The 24,242-nt window shown below is 43.0% G+C and overlaps 2 protein-coding genes across 2 annotated transcripts in view; both read right to left on the reverse strand.

Moving 5' to 3' along the window:
* On the reverse strand, positions 1 to 11,420 carry LOC108675963 (mucin-7-like). The gene is made up of 3 exons (XM_018164022.1): positions 11,394 to 11,420; positions 9,893 to 10,271; positions 1 to 278 (listed from the first exon to the last, which is right to left on the reverse strand). The coding sequence occupies exons 1-3, from the start codon at positions 11,418 to 11,420 to the stop codon at positions 1 to 3; spliced, it is 684 nt and encodes a 227-aa protein (XP_018019511.1).
* Positions 10,890 to 24,242, reverse strand: part of LOC108675969 — a 20,253-nt gene continuing 6,900 nt past the window's right edge. The window contains exon 2 of the mRNA XM_018164026.2: positions 10,890 to 15,191. Coding sequence (XP_018019515.1) covers positions 13,280 to 14,965 — 1,686 coding nt within the window. The 5' untranslated portion in view covers positions 14,966 to 15,191 and the 3' untranslated portion in view covers positions 10,890 to 13,279. The remainder of the gene's footprint in view (positions 15,192 to 24,242) is intronic.

Here is a 24,242-nt window from a genome sequence, read left to right on the forward strand (position 1 = left end):
TTACGATAAATGTGCAGCACTGGCAGCTGTGCAGCACTGGTAGCTGTGCAGCACTGGCAGCTGTGCAGCACTGGTAGCTGTGCAGCACTGGTAGCTGTGCAGCACTGGTAGCTGTGCAGCACTTGTAGCTGTGCAGAAGCTGTGCAGCACTGGCAGCTGTGCAGCACTGGCAGCTGTGCAGCACTGGTAGCTGTGCAGCAGCAGCAGCACTGCGTGCAGCGCCGGTCGATCTCGACGGTATTCAGAGACTTCCTCCACACGCACGGCGCCCGAGATCTCTGAACACAGAGACGCGCATTATCGTAAATCGTGAGTGCGATACCGACCATGACTTGCCTTATCGTAAATCGTGAGAGCGATACAATGACTGATCGCAAAACCTACCTCAATCCTCAAATGGTTCATACTCACGTTTTCCAAACTTCCACACTCTTACCTGCGATCGTGCTGCTGTATCGTACCTTCCTACTTACGATCGTGCTGCTGCACCGCACCCTCCTACCTACGATCGTGCTGCTGTATCTTACCTTCCTACCTGCGATCGTGCTGCTGTATCTTACCTTCCTACCTGCGATAGGGCTGCTGTATCTTACTCTCCTACTCGCGATCGTGCTGCTACATCGTACCTACTTGCACACGTAGGAAATATGTATATGACAGCCTAACAAATCTTATCTTGCAACTTCATCATCTGAAAGCTCTCCTAAACGTACCAAGTTTTGTCTCATCTTAAGTTCAGTTTCCTCCCGGCACCAAATTCACGATTTATCATGTAAGAGCGCACAATACACGCAGTCTATACAAATCGTTCATTCAACGTTGCGTGTCAAGAGATATCCATTACACGCACTAACGCTGCACTTCACGCACCAGAGTGTATGGAAATTGTGACTAATTGTCGTGTCTCGACTATAATCATCGTAGTACCGGTTCGTGGTAGTACGTGCGTGAATTCGTGTTGTGTGCACGGTATTTACATATTATGCTTCACGCATACGAAGATTAGAGTATTGAAGAGTAGTCATCGATAAGCAAATATATTTCAGGGATTCATCTTTGAAAATTCATTTCGGGAGATCACACGTCAACGAAAATCAATCTCTGTATTTTTGAGGGACTTTTTTCTGATGTAGCGTTATCATTTGTATTTTTAACTTTAAAATATTAATGCAAAACAAATGCAGAATAAATATACATAAATAGCATGGGGTTCTCTACTCAAGATTGAATTCCTATCTTCTGATCAACATCATCCAACGCATCGTATGTTAGATGCAGATTTGCTTTTGCTTCAATTTTCTAAAAGGTGAGAAGAAAATAATAAATTTTATTTTCTATTATATAAGCCTAATTTTTGTATCATAAAATATGAGATAAGCATTATTATTTTCCCAGTTTTCAATGTCATTTTTATTTTATTATTTTTTTGCGCCATTTTTGCACACAATGCAGTGATGCAGTAATGCGGGGCGGAGCGGCGGCCACCGTTCGTCCGCTACACCGGATGTCCCAAACCTCATCGTCGCGTCGTCCGCGCGCAAAAAAAATAATTATAAAATAAATAAATAAAAGAGCAACCTGTCGGTCAACAAACTCAATTAAAAAAAGTGCAGACTCCGCCTGTCGCGATGTCATAACAACCTTGATTGTGTTCACATAGAAAACAAAAATAAAACAAAGGGAATGGAGTTATTAAGGGAAAATATTTATTATTCACTGAAGATAGCGTTTTTTTAACCGCTTCCAAGGAGCCTAAATTCATTATCACGTTATTCGTAATCATTCTATAACCATAAACGTGGTTTATCGTGTCAACCAAAGTTTATTTTACTTTATATAACTTCTTTAAAAAATTTTGTTGTTCTCACAACGGGAGCTTAATTCATGTTCACGGAGAGGAGGGAGGGGGGGCGGAAATCAAAGGCAGGGAGGGGAATGCACTGCACTGCACTGCACTGCACTGCACTGCACTGCACTGCACTGCCAGGCAAGTGACTGCAGTTCGTCCAGTGAACCGATGAACCAAGTTCCAGTGAACCAGTTTCGTTTCAACTGTGCCTGATATCGAGTCTTATTTGGCCAGTAAATACTGAATACATTTCCGTTTCTTCGAAGATAATATCTTAAAATTATCGATATATGGAATAAGTCAGTGAAAATCTGTAAAAACTTATAGATAAATTGTGTTGCAATACTTTGAGCAGATAAATGTATGATTTGTTGAACTATATGTAAAATTTAGAATTTAGTGTATTTTCATGTTGATTTCACATAAATCGTGGAGTCATGCCATGTTTTGATGTGTGATGTGTTGAAAATATACATTCAAACGTATAATATTTTAAGCAATCACGGCACACGCCACACACACACACGCCACACAGCACACACACAGCTCACACACGGCACACAGCACGCTGATGTCAGCCGCTAAGGAAGGAAGGGCCGTGCAAAAAGAACAAGAAACAAACGTCTGGGAGGGGGAGGGGGGGCAGCGATGCGGTGCCCCGCTTGCCGCCAAAAAATCCTTCATAAGGATTTTGAATTTTGTTGGCTTTGAACCTCCAACATCAATCGAATTTTAAACTCATTAATTATCAAGTTATTATTATTGATTATCACATTAATTATTGAGTTATTAGAATTAGGTTTTGTATTGTTGGGCCCGAGCTTGGGGAAGAGCGGGGGATGGAGGGAAGAGGGGAGGGGAGATGACCCCCCCCCCTTGGGAGGAAGGGCGATTGAAGGATGATCATGTATTGTGTATTAAATTATTGTATAATTTGTGTAATGTATTAATTTATTGCGACCCTCATATGCACCTAATATTAATATAAGAGTATATTGTAATGTACGTATATAATATTTGGAATTTATAATATAATATACGTATGTCAAATATATAATTTATGATGTGATATACGTATGTAATATATGTAATTTTCTGTTGGTGCGTCAGAATTTCATGCTTTATAGGCAACCAAATAAATTAGAAAATAAATATATTAAGGTCATGTTCAAGGTCATTTTCAGTGGTCTTATACAGCACACCTTGTATATTTCATACATCGTGTATAGTGACGCTGATAGTTGTATGGAATTAATCCCACCGTCACATAACAATCATACAATCACACGTCATTCAAAACCACACACTAGAAAATAACACACCACAATATTCAACCCCAACGTCTCGACCCCCGCTCCCCCATCTCCCCATTCTTCCCCAGGTCTCTTGCCCACAAAGAGGCTCTTAGAAACCTCCACTTCACGGTCACTTCTCCCTCACTCCCCTCACTCCCCTTCTCCCCTCCTCCCCTTCTCCCTCACTCCCCTTCTCCCTCACTCCCCTTCTCCCTCATGTATGTCTGAAGATGTCATGTATGTCTGAAGATGTCATGTATGTCTGGAGATGTCATGTATGTCTGAAGATGTCATGTATGTCTGAAGATGTCATGTATGTCTGAAGATGTCATGTATGTCTGATATATCATGTACGTGTAGTTAACATGCACCCTGTATTCATTATCAAAGGACCATATGCCGCAACACGCTCTAACAACTCTCTCTCTAATGCTAATAACTATCACTGTAATGTATACCAAGTTCATGGCTTACATGAAGATCATCGACCAGTTTTCCGCCTATGTTTTTTATTGCATTATTAACTTCATGCAACTGCATGAACTTCATGAAAATGTATAAACTCTGACAGCAGTTGAATTATGCAGCGAGAATCGAAAATTATATAACAAAAAATTTGTGAGCAAGGAATACAAAAAAAAATATCTCTAAATATTTTCATAAAATCTGCATAAAAATGCGTTTTTGCTGATCATATTTGTACTTAGAAACACGATATTTTGCAGTGACAAATGTTGATAACCAATTGCCGTTCGGTAGTTATTTAAATTTTAGAATTTTTAAAATTGATTATTTTACATGTCTGCAGTACACTGCCCAGACATAACCCACCGTGCATGTCTGCAGTGCAGAGTCAGTGCAGACATTCACCGGCCGCGCATGTCTGCAGGGCAGAGTTTGTGCAGACATGACATCACCGCGCATGTCTGCAGGGCAGAGTTAGTGCAGACATTCACTGCGCATGTCTGCAGAGCAGAGTTTGTGCAGACATGACATCACCGCGCATGTCTGCAGAGCAGAGTTAGTGCAGACATTCACTAGCCGTTGTACAAACAATCTCCTACCCTGAGCCAGGGCATCGTTTCTGCCCAATATGGCTGCTCTGACCTCAATTCAACATTCATTCAGAGTCTGTCATTCAGTGTCACCCACAGACTCAACTTTCCATTCATTCAGTTGACCGCCATATTGCTGAGACTTTAATAAATTAATTTATCGATTATTTTTGCGAAAATATCCTGTAAACGATGAGGCTGGACGTTTCTATGAGATATAACTTTTTTTTTTAATTTTGCATTTTTAATTATAAGCGAATATAATATTAGCTTTTAAATTTATAATTATTGGTGAATAAACGTACGCTTGGTAGAACCTGTAGAGCAGCTTGCAGTTCTATACATGCCCAAGTTCTTTTTTTTAAATGCCATCCGAGTTCTGAATTGTGCCTCGCACCCAGGGCGCTCGGCTCAGCCACTTCTCGCTGACAGGAAGAACCTCCTCAAGTGCCGCGGCTTAGAGGCTTACTTCGTTCATCACTTCTCGGTGAACAAGAGCAGCATGTTCAGAGCAGCATGTTCAGAGCAGCATGTTCAGAGCAGCATGTTCAGAGCATCATGTTCAGAGCAGCATGTTCAGAGCAGCATGTTCAGAGCAGCATGTTCAGAGCAGAATGTTCAGAGCAGCGTTCATCACTTCTCGGTGAACAAGAGCAGCATGTTCAGAGCAGAAGTCTTGTGAATTCCCAACACATTGGCAAGCATATGATAAGCATTCTACACTCTACATAAACGAGATATTATTCATTATCGAGATATTCTACACGAACTATTTCAAAAGAAAGTTTCACCCAATGCAATCGTTTGTCCTGCCGTTGCCAGTATGTCACGTAGCTTCGGGACTTCGACACTCGCCCAAGGAACCTGCATATGGCTACACAAGTGCAGCAATGAATTTGAAAAAGTTTCATAAAAGTTAGAAAATGAACTACACATGCCTTTCTTCTATGGCACATTCTAAATAAATTCTTTAATAGCGAATAAGAAACATTGCTGCGATTTTGTTATTTACTGTCAACGGTGCAACTTTCTTCTAATTATAGGGTATTTTGAGTTTAAAATGTCATAAATATAATGCTGCAGAGCTGCAGATGGTTTATGTTCTGCCAGCTGTCTGCAGGCGAGGTAAACAAGCAACTTCCTGACAGACTGTCAAGACTGTACCAGCTGTCACTTGCATGTCTATAAGTAATGTCTGCATTATATAAGTAATGTCTGCATTATATAAGTAATGTCTGCATTATATAAGTAATGTCTGCATTATATAAGTAATGTCTGCATTATATAAGTAATGTCTGCATTATATAAGTAATGTCTGCATTATATAAGTAATGTCTGCATTATATAAGTAATGTCTGCATTATATAACAGCACGCATCAAAATATCTGTTATTTAAACAGACTTGTACTAATTATTTACACTTAATAATTAATGCCAACTAATAGGAAGTACAAAAATAGGTGAATAATAATAATTAATTTTGGAACTTCGTTGTTCTGGCGATCATTCACCCAATAAATATCATTTATTGGGTGAACCGTCACTAATTCACCCAACAGTCACTAATTCACCCAACAGTCACTAATTCACCCAACAGTCACTAATTCACCCAACAGTCACTAATTCACCCAATAAAGCTGTTCCATCAAACGAAAGCATCGATGAGAAATATCGTAGAGTGAAATTCTATATAAAATATCTTCCCGCATGAAAGATTTTCACTATATACATTTTTCGGTGAAACCTGCGTATTCCAGGAAACCCTGTCGAATCTAGGTACTATACTAAAAAATGTATTTTGGTACTGATTGCTACATTTTATATATATCATGAATTTTTAGAAGTATTTGACGAAGGAAACCTTAGCAACAACACGCTGTTAAAGAAGGCAGGAATGTTCGAATAAACTTCAATGTTAGTCGTAATGGAGTGAAGACTCCTATGATTGAACAGTACTCCTGCGCTACAAGCAATATTCAACCTATAAACCTATAAATAAATCATAAATATAGGGAGAATATACATGTGTTCAAGTCACAAGGAATGAACCAAAAATGAATGAAAATGTACTGAATTCATGACCTCACACAGTTCTTGACTTATAATAAAGGAATCGAATGATACATTGATAGTTGATCAAGAAAAACTAAAGAAAACGTTCAGATTATTTTGGTCTTTGGTTCACTTTAACTCATCGTCTCAACATTACCAGGCAGATGAATCACCAGCACGTAATCAACACTACTAATGTGGAGTACAATCACCATCACAACTCACAGTCACTATCACAGCCCACAGTCACTATCACAGCTCACAGTCACTATCACAGCTCACAGTCACTATCACAGCATAGCCCCGGCCCTCTCCCACCCTCCCCCTAACCTTCTCGTTGGTCGCTGTATTCTTTTCTTAAAATAAACATATTTTTTCTGTTAAAATAAATTTTTTTAAGATTTACACATTTTTTTCTGAAGAAATACATATTTTTTTCTGAAGAAATACATATTTTTTTCTGAAGAAATACATATTTTTTTCTGAAGAAATACATATTTTTTCTAAAGAAATACATATTTTTCTTAAGAAATACATAATTTTTCTGAAGAAATAAAACTTTTTTCTTAAGAAATAAATATTTTTTCTTAAGAATACATATTTTATCTTAAGAAATAATTTTTTTAGATATTTACATTTTATCTGGAGAAATACATTCTTCTCCTGAAATATAAGGCCATTTCAAGGTCACGAGATCCTGGCTTCCTCCACTGCAATGAAAAGGGCAGGAGATTCATTCGAAATATGTTGTTAATTTAAATTTTATTAATATGGCACTGCAGTGTCTGTGGCACTGCAGTGTTTGTGGCACTGCAGTGTCTGTGGCACTGCAGTGTTTGTGGCACTGCAGTGTCTGTGGCCTGTCTCTTATACACATCTAGATGTGTATAAGAGACAGCAGTCACTATCACAGCTCACAGTCACTATCACAGCTCACAGGCACAATCACCGCTCACCATCACAGCTCACTATCACAGCTCACAGTCACATCACAGCTCACATCACAGCTCACATCACAGCTCACCATCACAGCTCACTATCACAGCTCACAGCTCACTATCACTGCTCACAGTTTCACTGCACAGTCACGCACGAAGCCTCTAGCGCTCGCCAGCGATGACCAAGCGTTTTATGCTCGCCTCCTGCGACGTTGCTTGTCTTCCTTCTCAACCAAACTTCTGCCGACTCTAAAACGTATCTTGGGGCTAACAGTCAAGTGGAATTAACTAAATAAATTTGTAATTGAACTTTGGATTTACTCTAACTAGTGAATAAGAAAAGGAAACTAAGGACGTATCAAATATAACCTCAGTGTCCACTGAACTTATTGAGACAAAGTTCGATTTCGCCCCGAGCGTCGATTCCTTCGTAGTGAGTTTCACTTCCATCAAGCTCTATGCTCGACTTTTTCGAGCATAAACTGTAATGTCGAATTTATTTTTATGGAGTTTTTATAGCCAGAAAACGTGTCCACGTACCCACCTACGCACAGAAAACATGGGGATGGTTGGGGAGGCGAGTGTTGTCATCTCCCCTGGGTGTGGTCAGCGGTGCGGTAGTATTTATAGGATCAGAGCTCATGTGCTTCCCCAAGCCGGCCTCATTTCTCGAGCCCCAACCTTCTCTTCTCTTCCCCAACCGTATAGTAATAATAATCCTGTTCTGTAACACACTAAAGGTTATTTGCTGTCAACTCTCAAATACAAAATGAAACAAGACGATAAGCGGTCTAGACATGTGAAGGTTTCTGTGACTTGAAGAAAAATGCACAAATTCAATGAAACGAATTGTACCTGCCGAAAAAATCTATGTAGAAGTTATTCCCTCCAGCTTTGGAATTTTCCGCTATGTTTATTTATATTTATTTCAAACCCAATCTTCTAGAGTCGTATTCCTGAATTACGAAGTTCACAAAGGACACATAATAAATATAAGTAATATTTTGTGAAATTATTTTAACGCGAACATTGACACTGTCTTGAAGGCTGGGCAATATACGTAAGTACCAATAAATATAGAGGACTAATCTGTGGCTTTTCTTGACCGTTGATTTTCATCTAAGCTAAGATTTCTTAACCCGATGTAAAAGTCCATCTTATTTTAAATGAAGATGAAACTTGCAACTACGTCTTTAGACGTGGTCTGACTGGTGCAGAGGTTAGCAGTGTCTTGCACTTACCATATACTTTTACGACTTCTGAGACTTGTCTCGCAGGTCTCTTGTTGTCTTACGACCTCCAAGACGTCCGTTGTCTCGCAGGTCTCTTGTTGTCTTACGACCTCCAAGACGTCTGTTGTCTCGCAGGTCTCTTGTTGTCTTACGACCTCCAAGACGTCCGTTGTCTCGCAGGTCTTTTTACCGCCTCTCGAGCTTTCTTCTTTTCGGTGGTTGAGAGAAGAGTTCGCTGCCGGCTTCTTTGGTGCGAGTTTGTAAAAAAAATCATCATGTCGGACCGGCAACGTCATGTTGTGCCGAGTATACCTCATTTTATTTCTTATATTTCATTTTTTGCTTGAAATGAACACGGTGCTAAATTTTATTTTAGGGTAAAACGAAATTTCAATTCAGACCGAATCTAACGCAATTCCGTTGAAGACATCTGTAGGTTCGACGACAAATTTACCCTGAATGTTCCTTACGAATACCAAGTGAATAAATGTGTGGAGACTCAACTGTTTGCGCTCGCATAATTTGACCCTTCATTTTATATTCACATGAGCACATTCACAAGTTTTTCCCCGATATCGTGCTCAACAATGTGTTTTAAATTTTTGTCATTCATATCATAATCAATGTATTTGTTATCACGAACGGCGTTGACATTTTATGAGTTTACTAAAGGGGTTACCGATGAACATTATTTTGTAAAATTACATATTATTATGAATACATAATATATGTTTTAGCATTATTACTCCAACCATTCGTCACTCGGTTTTGATGATATACACAATACAATTCAACCTTTAATTTTTGGTAAAACCCCAAACCGTGGGTGGAAGCAGTGGGGTAGAGGGAAAGGGATGAAGGGGTGATGGTGGTGGGGGAAAAAAAGGGAAAGTGGGGAGGAGGGAAGGGGAGGTGAAGGAGGAGGGGGTGGAGGGGGGGTGGGGTCTGCTTGCTTGCCGAAGCGAGTTTTTCACCGCAAATCTCCCCCGCCGATCGTAAATTTCGCGGACTGTAATTGTGCTCAGCGGCGTCCGCACTCTGGACGCGTGGCTTGATTTTCTCTCATGTGAAGAGTTTGTGGGTTAAATACAACCTGAACTCGATTTTTACGAAACTAATTGTGTTTAATTATCATCTGTACACAAAGAATTTTCGTAACTGTCCTATACAACCAGAACTCGGCTATTACGAAATTAATTGTGCTTTATTACCATATGAACACGTAGAATTCTCGTAACCGTTCCATCTTATTAAGCATTACAGTGAAAAACCAACAATGGCTTAAACAATATTTTTATTGTACCAAATCAAGTAAATTTACTGTTCACGGGAAAAAAAGGACTATGTACGGGGAATGATACAAAATCATAAAGAATTTGAATGCAAGTCTACCAATATTTCCGGATCGCCTTCAGTTTTTACCTGCTGGGCTAGCGGCCTCAGCGGCGGGCCACTTGACTCGCGTCTGACCTCTGACCTCAGCGGAGGGGGGGGGGTCCCATAGCGGGGAGGTGGGGGTGAGATGGGTCCCATAGCGCGGGGGGGGGTGAGATGGGCCCCAAAGCGGGGGATGTGGGTTGAGTATTTCTACCCCTGGCCCTGAGTGTAGTGATCGTAAGGGTGGTCTCGGTGGTCTGCTGGTGGCAAGGGACTGGCTAGTGGTGGCAGGGGGCTGGCTGGTGGTGGCAGGGGGCTGGCTGGTGGTGGCAGGGGGCTGGCTGGTGGTGGCAGGGGACTGGCTGGTGGTGGCAGGGGACTGGCTGGTGGTGGCAGGGGACTGGCTGGTTTTGGCAGGGGACTGGCTGGTGGTGGCAGGGGACTGGCCTGACGCCAGGCTATTTGCGTAAGCCTAGCGCGGCTCGGGGGCGTTTACCCCCATCATGTGGCCGTTGCCCCCCTTCACAACCAGGTTTTATTTCGCCCTATATCAACCAGGTAAGTGTTGAAACAAAGTTGTATTCGTTGAATCCGTCGAAACAACGATTATTAAACGTTGGGTCAACGTCACTTGCCTATAATGGGTATAGATGTCCACTACCGTGACTATCCTGCAGTATCGTGTATGAACGAACGCGGAACATTACACAATACACATTCTCAGCTAGTTTACATCTCAAATACTATCCGTGCTAGTACTATGCATTAGTCACGATACCTTCAACTTTGTTGTATAAGAACGCACGACATCCATTGAAAATGTTGGGTGAAGGAATCAACCTTTTCCAACATGCTATCTGCATGACGTTGAAATGGCGTTGCATACACGTTGTGTCGACGACCTCAACAGTTCATCAAATTGATTCTACGTTATTTGCAAGGAGGGAATTCGGTTGAACTTCTACTATGAATGACAAAGGATGATTTCTAACTTTCAAGCGTTATTATTAACAAGATTAATCTTTTTGTTAAAATAGGATTTTTGCCCTAAAATGTACCGTATCGCGATGAAGGTATTAAAAATAACAGGAGATTTCAGAAAGACTTTACTGCCTCACGGACATATGGTGGCGCTATGTACAACAAACACACGTGTACAAAACGAGTAGAAATGGTACAGTAATCCAGAAAGTATATAATAAATGTATTATTCTATATATATATATTTATAAATAGCAACATTCATAAGGCCAAACTCTATGGTCTCTTTCTTTACGTCGCGCTCACTTCTGAGCAACGCTCCCCGATGACGTTTGAATCCATTCAAATGACGTAAAATAATTAATAATTCTCGCACTGCCTACTAATTACACGTAAGAATTAATTAGCCTTCCTTCTCAGTCAATACAAATGCTAGTTAGAATCGCACCACACTTATCAATAAGAATTTCAATAAAGAAATTGAGATAACAACTATTTCACAGTGAGAGCATTGAGAGCAATTTGATCTAGTGGGTAATGCTCATGTTCAGAAGACATCTAGAAACATTCTTCACTATTTACATTAGCTAAGTCAGCTACAGAGTAATCTGACCGAACTGCTCACCTCCACTATACACATCGCTTCGAACAAAGAAGGCACTTCATCTGTAAACTAATTGAGATACAAAACGGTGACCACAAAATCAGAAATAAGTACGAGTTCGTTACTATAAGTTAGTCAATAACTGAGGGAGTTTCCAGTTTAACCAACCAATCGCTGATGAGAAATCGGCCGCTACGCGTACTTATGATACAGTTTTCATAGTACGGTCCTTTATAGAGCCATACGATCTTCTGACTCTGACACTGGTGTGTTCACAACTACTGCTTCATGCGAGCATTTACAATGAACACCCATATATGTGAATTTTGTTAATACGAATCGTGGAGAATATCTCGGAAAAAATGAGAACCAACTGTCGAGGCTTAACTCTTCGTGTGAAACATCTAACATATTAGAACAACACCGAACTCCTTAACTCTGTTCCATCATTGTGGACTAGGTAAGGATCGTGATAAAGATGTTCATACGCACAATGTCTACGCCTACGTGGACACACATCATGTCTATCACGTCAGAGATACTAACATCATGTCTCACACATCACTCACATCATGTGCAAAACATAACAGCCTTCGGACGAATTTCTAGCCATTGAAAATAATTAGGAATCTTCCGTTCAAATTTCATTGCAAAACCATCCAGGGATAAGACAATAATGAAAGGCATTATCCAGGATCGTTTACAGACAGCAAATATATTTCTAAGAAATTTGCAGACACCGCTCTATCTATACAACGTACAGAGAACAATATTTCCAAGCCGAAGAAAGCCTTCTGATGTCTAGTGCAGCTCACCTCCAGTCAAGTGAAATTGAAACAACGTTGATAACGAGTTCAGTTCGTTGAAACATAGTTTAATCAATGTTATTTCGACGTCAGATTCCTGTTGGGTCAATGCTTTGCCTGTGTTGACAACAATCCTTTGCATATTTAATCAATCATCAGGAACTTTACTGAGTTCCCTCGTGTCAAGCAATTTTTTAGATGGTTTCTCCATGTGATACTAAAAATGCAGAATAAAACGATAGCTTCGAGGGAAACTTTTCGATTTTTAACTTAGAAATGCTGCACAAAATACTAATCACTTCAAGAAGAGATTCTGTCTAAAATAAAAAAATCACCCGGGGCTGTAACTCGAGAAATTATTACGGCATCATAAATTCGTGAATTGTTCACAGTTGTGGTCTCAACTAAATCTTATAATCAGAATTTTGATAAGGAAATAAACTATTAATTGCGAAATTGCGGCGAACAAAATTTTGTTGAGAAAAGCCCCCGGTCAATGGGAATAAAAACTCTTTATCTGGCGTCCTTTCACATGCATGCGTTCAAGAATAAAACTTATATAATTATAAAGAAATTCTGGGAATTAATATGGCATGCTACAATTAACAAACAAATAAACTCTCGTCTAAAATGCACAATTTTCATCGTTAAAAGCAGTAAAATACAAAAATATTTTAACGTCCTAAAAATGCACTGCTTTCCTTAAAATAACAGGACATCAACAACCAGTCGACGGCGTGACGAGAAATATTATATTACTGAAGTTGCGGTGGCCGAGGAGACTGAAGCTGGTCTTAAGCTGTCACACCCTCGGGGTATCGTGCAACACGCAGCAGCGTGTCTGCTACACGTGCTACACTCGTGTCTGCAACATATGTTACACTCATGGCTGCAACATGTGTTACACTCATGTATGCAACACTCCTGCAGCAAGCACGCTAAACGTGCTATACATTCATGTCTGCAACACGCTGCACAAAATGCGTGCTACACTAATGTCTGCAACACGCACGCAATACTCATGTATGCAACACTCCTGCAACATGTGCTACACGCATTTCTGCAACACGCACGCAACACACGCAAGATTTAGGACTGCGGCCCGACACTCTGCAGAGGAGGTGAAGGGGGAGGCGTGGCCGAGCCTTTAGCGATGACGAGCTCCTCGTCGGTCGACACAGCACCGCACACAGCAGTCAACCCACTGGGCTCTTCTACCGAAGGGGTGGACCGGTGGTCCTGTTCGGGGGACGGGGGCGGAGTGCATGTCTGGGGGGCGAGGGGACTGTCCTCGTGGTTGAGTTCGACGTGGTCACCATCCTCCACGTCAGCCGGTGCCCCGGTCTCCACGGAGATTTCTTCGTCAGGGTCGTTGAGTTCGGCGGCGATCTCTGCGAAAGGTGACGTGCGGGAAGAGATGTCTATCTGAGGGGTGGGAGGCGTGACGATGGTCGTCACAGGGCCCAGTGCATCATCGTCATAGCCGGTAGTCAGTCTCTCGACGAGGATCTCCTCGGTGGTCGTGACGGTGCCCGGCCTCTCGCTCAGCGTCACGGCTCTCGAGCTCTCGACGACTCGTACAGTTCTGTGGCCGTCGCTCTCGACGGTCTCCACTACCCTCTCGCCGTCAGGACCGATCTTCTCGACACTGCGGGTTACTTTCTCAACGACGTGGCCTCCTTCCCCATTCGATTTAATTTCTCTCTCGACGACGTTACCTTTGTCATCAACCACAACAATTCCCCCCTCGACAACCAGGCCTTCACTCTCCCATAATTCAACCATTTTCTTCCATCGTTCTTCCGTGTATTTCTCTACCAAAGAATCTACATCTACCGGCCCGTTCTTCATCTTCTTCTCGTAGTGATCCTTTACTTCGTTGTGGAGTTTATCTAATTCTGTGAGTCTTTCTTCCACTAATTTCTGTGCCAGTTCAGGGTCGGTGTTTCTATGCTGGGGCTGATGCTCAGGATCGAAAAGGATCTTGTGGTGCTTCTCCTGGAATTCGATGAAGTGGGGATTGACAGGTTTGGGGGCAGGCGGTGGTATCGGCACAGAGGGCTGCTGGTGCTGGATTATCTCCTGCCGCTTCAGGATGAACTCTTCCTGTGGGAGGCCATCTGACTGATCAGCGATTTCTCTCCACTGCTCTGCGCTGGGCTGTGACATCGGACGGGCAGGGCGGTCAACAACTCGACCCTCGGCGTCCACATACTGCCCCTCCAGCGTGATCCCGCTCACCCCATCTAAACTCACAGGATCCCTGTTCTCTCCGGCGTCTTCAGGGCCAATGTATTTGCCTTCAGCGGTGAAATATCCCCCCGTACCGTCACCCATGATGTAGCCGCCTCGTTTCCCGCGAGCTGGTAACGTGTTGGAAGTTCTAGGTGTGGCATACCGGTTGCTGGTGCTGTTCAAACTCACCTCGTACAACGGCCGGAAAAATTCTCGCCTTTTGGCGTAAAGTTCGGCCCGGCATCGCGCTCCCGTTGACCGCGTGCTGCCGCCGTCAACAACGAGCACCGAGTCCGACTGGGGGGTGGTCACTGCAGGTGGCACCGGGGTTTTTTCAACGGTCCCGTTGCCCGTGAGCTTCTCGTTGATGGTCGTAGGTCTGGAATCCTGCTGAGATGAGTAAACTGGCGTCTGTTCTTGCTTCGTGACCTGCTGCTCCTTTACAGGCTCTTCTAGTCCCAACTTGGGAGGCTTAGGAGGGCCATCGAGTCCTTTCTTACCCTTCTTCTTGCTCGCTCCACCGAAACAACCGCACGGCATTATGACCAAAGTTCAGCTCTGGTCACTCAAATTCCTGCCACACAAGAACAAGTCGCGGTTCACAGCTGCTGCCTATACTTGCTACCTAAGATTAACTGTCCCGACGCACGCCAGCATCAGGCTGGTATGTAGGATGGGCGCAGCTATGCACCAAGCTTCGATGTTTGGTCGGTCTTAGAACGAAGTCGCTGGATCGCACGTATAGCTCCTTATTGCTCGCTGGATCCTGCAAAGAAAAACAATAACAGAGTGAGAAAAGTGCATTATTATAGCAGATTGTATCTAGATGGCATCTTCAATAACTTACTATCGCTATCTAACATAACATAATATTCAGGTTAGCATTATCAGAATTTTTTCGCACTTCATAAAGTGCCGTTAACTTCTACACTTACGAAAAGACATCCTCGCTGCCGCGTAGACGGCATTGCACCAAACACAAAAATTTCAAGTGTATCTTTACACGCATAACACACGCTGAACACACGCTGAACACACAAAAAACACATTGGTGTTCTTGCCAGGCATTATTAATCCAGTCACACGCAGCAAGAAACAAGAGACCCCAGTTTTGATCACCACTTATAAAGCCTTCAACGTTCTATGCTTAGAAGTAAATCAATTATTACACACTGAAAAGTCACTAATCCTGTTATGGAATTCTAGATAAATTAGATTAATTATTAGTATACTTTTCTCGAACGCATTTCTTCTATCATGCTTTCAGAGAGCGCAATCACGCTCGACGAGAGCTCATCACGCAGGCATGACACACAAGGAGACATTCGTTCCATGCATACATGCATTCCACGCATACATGCATTCCACGCAGCATTCAATTCTGGAAGAGAGCAATGCGTGGGAAGAGAGAGTGCCAGTGCACACTGCCACACTTGTGCAATACAAACGAGTTCTGTCTTAGAATACAGCCATGACACTGCCATGCGCATACTGCTTACATGCCATGCGCATACTGCTTACATGTCATGTGCATACTGCTTACATGTCATGCGCTTACTGCTTACATGTCATGCGCTTACTGCTTACATGTCATGCGCATACTGCTTACATGTCATGCGCATACTGCTTACATGTCATGCGCATACTGCTTACATGTCATGCGCATACTGCTTTCATGTCATGCGCATACTGCTTACATGTCATGCGCATGTATAGCGCATATTTCAACATACAGTAGCAAAAATAATTTCATCGACTGTCACATGTGACGATTACGACCTTAAAAATTAAGCCTTGCTACTGCACTCGGAGCAATGAGTGAGAATTTGTCCATATACTGATATACTGTTTGCACCTCTGCTGGTCATCCTAAAGAAGGTTTAGCACGGCTAAAAGGCGTATCAGTGCTACGTCCGCTCTCAGCTCGTGCCGTGAGAAGTGTCACTATTTGGACTATATGAGCCATACATTTTTCTGAGTGTGCATGGATTATCTCTCTTCTGGTAGTATAAGTTACAGGACTACCTACATAAACTTAAAGAATCTAAATAAATAACACAAGTTCCAGGACTACCTACCTACATAAACTTAAAGTATCTAAATAAATAACATAAGTTGCTAGACTACCTAATAAACTTAAATAATATAAATAAAATCAATTTCACCTGCAATCTTAAGCAAGATGACCCAAGTTAGTTGAAGTTTGTAAGGTCATAACCTCAATCCCGGCCATCGAAATCATTGTCAGTAGCCAAACAATTTTGGCTGCAGTTCAGAAATGTTGAGATCTTAACATAAATCTTCAGTCGTGCAGAGGAAAATATTTCGCGTGTCAAGACGGCAGTTCCCACGCAACGTTGTGTACCAACTCATGTCAAACACCAACAATAATAAATGGATAATGTTATTGTCTAAATAGTGACATACTTTCTCAACCACTGCACGAGCAGACCGAACGCAGCCTTGATACTACCATTTGCCGTACCAAACTGGGTAAGGAGAACCCACGTAAGGGGGAAAAGTGTCTGGTATTTAGGACGATGTCTCACAAATTTCTCTGAGTATACGATAGTTCTTTTCTGCAATTACCTTAGCGCGCGCTATAAGAGACGAAGAAAACAATGGTAATAATTGGCACGTGCTAGACAATTGGTGTGAGCCAAACATGCGGTGGCCACGAGACGTGAGGGTGGCACGAGACGTGAGGGTGGCACGAGACGTGAGGTACGACAATGGACAGCTGAAAACGTGATGCCGATTACACCACTTCAATAAATTATCTAACTTCATTGAACGTGTTTACTGTTCAGATGAACGTGCTTGTTCCTCCCTGTTCTCTAAATTAGCTTAGGCGGTGAGGAGCGTACGTAGGCATTGGTGGACGTATACTGGCTGCTTCTTGGTCTCAAAATCAAATTAACTCGGAGAAGAGCGTACTGATAAGATGACAAGTTGTGCGAACATCGAACGATATGGAAGAGAATATTACACCTCAAGAACATATTTTGAGGAGAGAGTCTTCCAACAGATAGATGGCTAACCAATGTCTGAATGCACAGGAGTTTCTCCTGCGGAGACGTCTGGAACTTGCTACACAGTGCGCCGAGATCTCTCTTATGATGTGCAACTATCATTGCTCTTAGTAATGGAGACATGCTTCAACTGCAACATAATGTGACGCGCATTACGTAGCCGCTAAACTCTCTCGGGTGTTGCAATCCCAAACGCATGTGACGGTCTCCGGTGATTTCAAGCCACTCCCATCCCCATTACAGTCACCTTATCAGCTCAGGCTTATCCAGTCCCCGTTTCAGTCCTCCTATCAGCACGGACCAAAGCAGTCCCCGTTACAGTCCCCCTCTCAGCACGGACCACAGAGTCCCCGTTACAGTCCCCCTCTCAGTACAGACCACTGCAGTCCCCGTTACAGACCCCACTCAGCCCAGGTCCTTCTAGTCTTCGAAGTCACGGTCATAGGAGCAGGAAATTACCGCCTCCGACCAGGCGATCACAAATATAGTGGCCATCACGCGCCGGTGGATGGCGCACTAGACCCAGCAGAACATCCAGCAATAACAGAGCCAGCAGCAGCAGCAGCACATCCAGCAATAACAGAGCCAGCAGCAGCACATCCAGAAATAACACAGCCAGCAGCAGCACATCCAGCAATAACAGAGCCAGCAGCAGCACATCCAGCAATAACAGAGCCAGCAGCAGCACATCCAGCAATAACAGAGCCAGCAGCAGCAGCACATCCAGCAATAACAGAGCCAGCAGCAGCAGCTCCAGNTACATAGAAATACTACTAGCATTACAGTATATCACCCTTAATAGGAACACATCGGGAGGTGTACATAGAAATACTACTAGCATTACAGTATATCACCCTTAATAGGAACACATCGGGAGGTGTACATAGAAATACTACTAGCATTACAGTATATCACCCTTAATAGGAACACATCGGGAGGTGTACATAGAAATACTACTAGCATTACAGTATATCACCCTTAATAGGAACACATCGGGAGGTGTACATAGAAATACTACTAGCATTACAGTATATCACCCTTAATAGGAACACATCGGGAGGTGTACATAGAAATACTACTAGCATTACAGTATATCACCCTTAATAGGAACACATCGGGAGGTGTACATAGAACTCTTACCAGCACTACAGGATTACAGTGGAACATGCCCCTTAATATTCACCCTTAATAGGAAGGGGCATGTTCACCCTTAATAGGAACATTCAACCCTTAATAGGAACACTTCGGGAGGTGTACATAGAACTCCTACCAGTACCAGCACTACAGTATATCACCCTTAATATAGGACCACATCGGCAGGGGTACGTTTCGGACTTATTACCCGAGGAGTTCATAGCTCTGACGCTATTTATGAAAAAGGCTGTTTGCTTTCTGTCAGATTTACTTTAAATGAGCGGGGGCTCCCGACAAAGCGAAATCTTCCGTTGTTGAAAATGCATAGAGACTTTGGCAATGTGAAGGAAAACATTTGTGACATTTTCGAAGTTTTCCAGCGTACTATATACGGCAAAAATTTACTCGAGATTCATTAGTGATGCAGCAAACGCGGCTCAGCTCGCTTATCACTACAACACGGCCGAAAAATATTATTGCCAGTACATACCGGAAAAAAATATTATCGCTAATACATGGCGAAAAAATATCGCCAATGCACAGGCGCCAACTACAGAAAGAGAAACGTTATTTCGACAAGGCGCAAGACGGAGTTCGGCTGTTCCGCACCCAGGATGTCTTCCTATAGACAGCCGCGACGCTGAAGATTGCGTTGCGAAATCGTGTACAGTGCTGTAGCTTGCCAAATTTGGCGAGAGAAGGATCTCTTCAGATTCTTGCAGAAATCCTAGAGCCAAACGACCCATGACATCCTAAAATCTGGCGACTCATAACTTTCTAAAAATTGATGTTCCAAAAATGTGATCTGACGTCTCATAACTTTCTAACGCCTGATGTTCCAAAATGTGACAAACTACAAAGCAGGTCGTGCATCGCCTATTGAATAGCCCGCGCAAGAGAACGGCTATAGTGACGTAAGGCTGGTTGAAGCATTTTATTCCGGGATGCGCCTCGTTACGAAAAGAATTGCGCTAGCTTCCCATTCGTTGACAGGTTCGTTTCGGAGACAGTAAGCAATTGTATTTATTCAATTCAACATGTCAGATGACGCAAGAATGATTTTTGAAATAAAGTCAAGTTGTTGCCGCACATAAAAATGTTGAAACTGTTGAAAACCACCAAGATGCCTCCAGAGAACAATTGGCCTGCATGATGTTGGAAGCCATCGTGGAAATGTAACGTGGAGCGTTGGATGAAATTCGGCTCAAGCCTCGATTCCATCAAGAGGTCGCAGTAACAGGATTCGATTCAACATCATTTGCTCAATAAAACCACATATTAAACGAACAGACCAACGACTACCATTTTGTGGCCAGACTCCAGTACATTATAAGAAGAGGCCGTATTTGTCATACACTAGAACCATGTGCGTGTTACAACTTGTTTGGGAGTGTGCGTGTGACATGTAATATTGTAATGTTCACAGCCATGCGCGTATAACAACATGGGTTGTAAAGAAGGCTTTGGACGTCAAACCTGGATCTTAATTCGCTTACAAAGAGCTTTGACCGCGTTATTCGAGACCAAACCTACGGTCAACCGCCGAAAAAAACACCGAAACTTCAGATATGTTGACACGTCAAAATAATGCGACATGAAAGCAACAAAGGCAAGCTCTGTTAGAGTTTTTTATTGCACACTACGACCGCTCATGGTCGCAGCGCCAGCCAACCTCAATTAAGTCCTGCGATTACGACGGTGCCTTCTTGTCTTGCATTACGACACTCGCAGTCCTGGTCGTAACGTTCAGTATCGTAAACGCCATGCATCGTAAAGGTCTTGTCAACGAATTCATGAGTCGCTGGAGACGAGCTTTTCTGACGACCGCGTGACTGGCATAACAAACAGCGGCCTCCCTTAGAGAGCCTTTCTGATGCCGCCTTGCTGGTGACATGTCCGCCTCACATGATGGTGGCATTGTGGCCTCACAAGCTGTTCAGCGAGGACATCATGGCCTCACAAGCTGTTCAGCGAGAACATCGTGGCCTCACAAGCTGTTCAGCGAGGACATCGTGGCCTCACAAGCTGTTCAGCGAGGACATCGTGGCCTTACAAGCTGTTCGGTGAGGACATCGTGGCCTCACAAGCTGTTCAGCGAGGACATCGTGGCCTCACAAGCTTATCAGCGTGGACATCGTGGCCTTACAAGCTGTTCGGTGAGGACATCGTGGCCTTACAAGCTGTTCGGTGAGGACATCGTGGCCTCACAAGCTGTTCAGCCAAAAATCACTTCTATAGTCAAAGCTTAAATTCTGCGGCACGAGGCTGAGGCCCGCCACCTGAGGTCTCTATATATTATCTCTTGAACAATTTCTCCTCTTGGACGGATTTGACATGTCGAATGATTACCCCATCATTCTTGTGTTACTTCGTTTCTGATACTACATAACTGTATTTATGTATTGAATTTTTTTAAATCTATTTCCAAGGACTTAAAACTTTTGTGACAGCATGAAGAACTGTACAGCGACTCGGTCACGAACTCTGGGTCCAAGTAAATAATTTGGGTCTTAAATATGACTGATATACCTATCACTAGGGTACATCAGATATATGTCACTACATCTGATGTGAGAAATTCTGTAAATCTCACCGATAAATCACCGTATATCTGGGTTAAGCACTGAAATTCAGGGCTTAATACACGGGAATTTTTTTAAGACACGCAATACAAACTCGAAGTGCATTAATCGTCGATGCAGAGTAGCACTATTTTGACTGAGTTGACTTCAACCTTCCGCAATCCGTATTAATTATGCCGCACTAAAAAAAGAATGTGGCATCATTTTCCAATTGTGACACACTTTCTTACCTAAACCACAAGCAGAGAGCGGAAGTACGGTCTTTTGCGGGGCTAAACTGGGTCCGAATAACCCAAACAAGCACAAAGCGTGCTTCGCTATTTGGAAAAAGACTCGCACATTTCTCTCCGTGCGTCAGTCAAGCAAAAATGCAGCGAAGTCATTCATGGGTTATTACCCATTATTAACGGTCATTCATGGCGATCAGGGACCAAAGGCACGCGATGCCATCTATAAATATTTCCTAGCAACGCAACAATTCTGCGCTACAGCAGTCGTATATCAAAAGTTTCCCCCTTTCGTTAAGATAAACGTATAGATACGTTGATAACGGCAATCAACGTCCCTATTTAACTTCAACTATCAAAACGAGTACATGAGCGATATGGAGGTAGTAGGAAACGACATTTTTTAGAATTTCTGCTCTGATAATTTTGACTCACTCACTCGACTATATGAACGTATCTCGATCGATCTCCGTACAATGCATAGACGTACGAATGTGCCACAAAATTTCTACAATGAAGAGGATCATTTCAAGAAAATATCTTTAACCAACGTGTCACTGGCGAACTGAACGGCGCAGTCTCAACAAAAATTAACGAGTGAAGTACACAGACTTAAATATAAGTAATAATATCACTCGTTTGCTTGAATCGCAAATTCACTAAAAACTTAATAGCAAAGAAAACTCCACAAAAATTCATAGTATCTTTAAAGAAAACGTTTCGGAGTCCAGCTCCATCGTCAGTTCGAAAATTCTAGAACACAGATAAATCAGTGATTAGTACAAGTCAAGAATACAACGAAAATCCTAAGCTGCAAAACCTACATATTTACAATTTCAAGCGGGTAAGAGCTAAAAGCCAAATTCAAACTAGGCCTATGTTTAAAAATATACAATGATTCTAAAATGCGCAAATCAGAAACACCGGAACTGGAAGCTAAAACTTTGAAGTCACTGTCAGAAACTGGAACATTGCACTGCTCGGCGTGAACCCGCACAGCCGAATGAGGTGGGCGCGACAGTAAGTTACCAGTTCTACAACTCCTGCCCCTATGTTCTGCGACCCAAATTTTCGAACTGACGATGGAGCTGGACTCCGAAACGTTTTCTTTAAAGATACTATGAATTTTTGTGGAGTTTTCTTTGCTATTAAGTTTTTAGACTTAAATATTTTATATAACATCAAGTGATGAAGACTTGGAAAATATCAGATTGTAGTTAATGATACAATTTCTACTAAAGGAATACCATGAATCGCTGGTGAATATAATAGACCAACATGAATGTAAATCTAAATGTATGTGTTCAGAGACCAAGTGGAGCAACAGCCACAGCAGCACAGGCCGCAGCATCCATCATAACATCAGTAACAGCGTCAGAAGCCTTCGTAGCAGCAGCAGCCACAACAGCAATAGCAGCAGCAACAGCAGCAGCAATAGCAAAAGCAGCAACGGCAGCAGCAGCAGCAGCAACAGCAGCAGCAGCAGCAGCAGCAGCAGCAGCAACAGCAGCAGCAGCAGCAGTGAGTCAGCGCAGCTTTCACCGCGGGGCCTGCAGCGTAACGCTCGTCTACGCTGCTGCGGTCACGCTGCCGTGACTACCGTGATGGTGGTGAGGTGGTGAGATGGTGTGTGGTGAGATGGTGGAGTGTGGTGTGCTGAGGGGATCTGAGGTGGGGTGTGGTGAGATGGGGTGTGCCGAGGGACTGGCAGACGCGAGGGACGAAGGAAGGCTCTCGGGACGAGGGACGACAAGGTCACAAGCCTCAAGAAACAAAGGGACAGCTCCAGAGGTCAGTGACCTCGGCACAAACTAAACAAAACGTGCATCCCGCCACGTCAGGAAAATCCATACCTTGAGCTACAAGCCTACTACGACAAAATGTGTGTATTAGGCCTCACTTAGCTTTGTATATTGAAAAAAGCTAATATTTGAAGGATTTTTACAAGTTTAGTTATTCTTAAAGAGGGCTCCGAACGCACGTGATGGTGGAGCGATCGATGAGAAGGAAATGTTGAGTTTGACGAGACAAAGTCACGCGGCAGCAGCACGCAGCTCAACTATTGTTGCCGTGTCCACGGTTGACTGATTTTACCTTTCGTTGTGGACGTCGTTCCTGCATTCTTTGCAGAGCTTATAACCCTGATGAAGTAACGCATGGTAATGAGGTCAAACGAGGTCAAAACCTAAGCAAACACGAGGTGTAAATTAAAAAAAAACACCATTTTTCAATTATCCCCACTTTCACAGCATTACAGCTAAGGTTTCCCTCGCTAAAGCGGCCAACTAATGTGCCAAATTAAACTCGCTCCCCTGTCCCTCGCACCAGCGCCGGCTAACTGCTAGTGCCGGCGCACCAGGGCGGAGAATTACCGCACTAATACTGCGGTAACTTGGGGACATGACGGCGCATGGGTAACTTCGCACGGCAGGTGAGAAGTGGACGCACCAGCGGAAAAGATGCGTCCAATTAAAAAACTTCACTAGATAAATGAATTATAAAAACAAAAAATGATAAAATGTGTAAGAAAAATAACGGTTTTGGTGAACAAGAACCGGACGATATGTCCGGACTGCAAAATCCAACGCAGCAACAGCTGGTCCAACACCGCCACAATGTGCCGCAGCTGCAGCCACAACTCTTAGCAAGGAGCAAGTGCACTGCACCTGTACATATCAACAGCTGCAGCTGCATGATGTCATATTCCAGGCCATCTTCTTCCTCTCTTCATCACAGAACTACTTTCATCCAGTCGCTCTCACTGTGCTTTGAGGCGAACTTTATTCATCCATCGTTTATAACGAGACGAATGGAGTCATTAACGAGCAACACTCAAAAATAT

The sequence above is a fragment of the Hyalella azteca genome, unplaced genomic scaffold (assembly GCF_000764305.2).
Source record: "Hyalella azteca isolate HAZT.00-mixed unplaced genomic scaffold, Hazt_2.0.2 contig8701, whole genome shotgun sequence".
Classification (NCBI taxonomy): Eukaryota; Metazoa; Arthropoda; class Malacostraca; order Amphipoda; family Hyalellidae; genus Hyalella; species Hyalella azteca.

Coding starts and splice junctions, on each gene's coding strand:
- LOC108675963 (XM_018164022.1), bottom strand. CDS start 11,420: ATGTGTATAGTGGAGGTGAGCAGTTCG. Junction 10,272..11,393: donor TAGTGGAGGTGAGCAGTTCG/GTCAGATTACTC, acceptor GAGCCGCGCTAG/GCTTACGCAAATAGCCTGGC. Junction 279..9,892: donor CCCCTCCGCTGAGGTCAGAG/GTCAGACGCGAG, acceptor CTCTGTGTTCAG/AGATCTCGGGCGCCGTGCGT.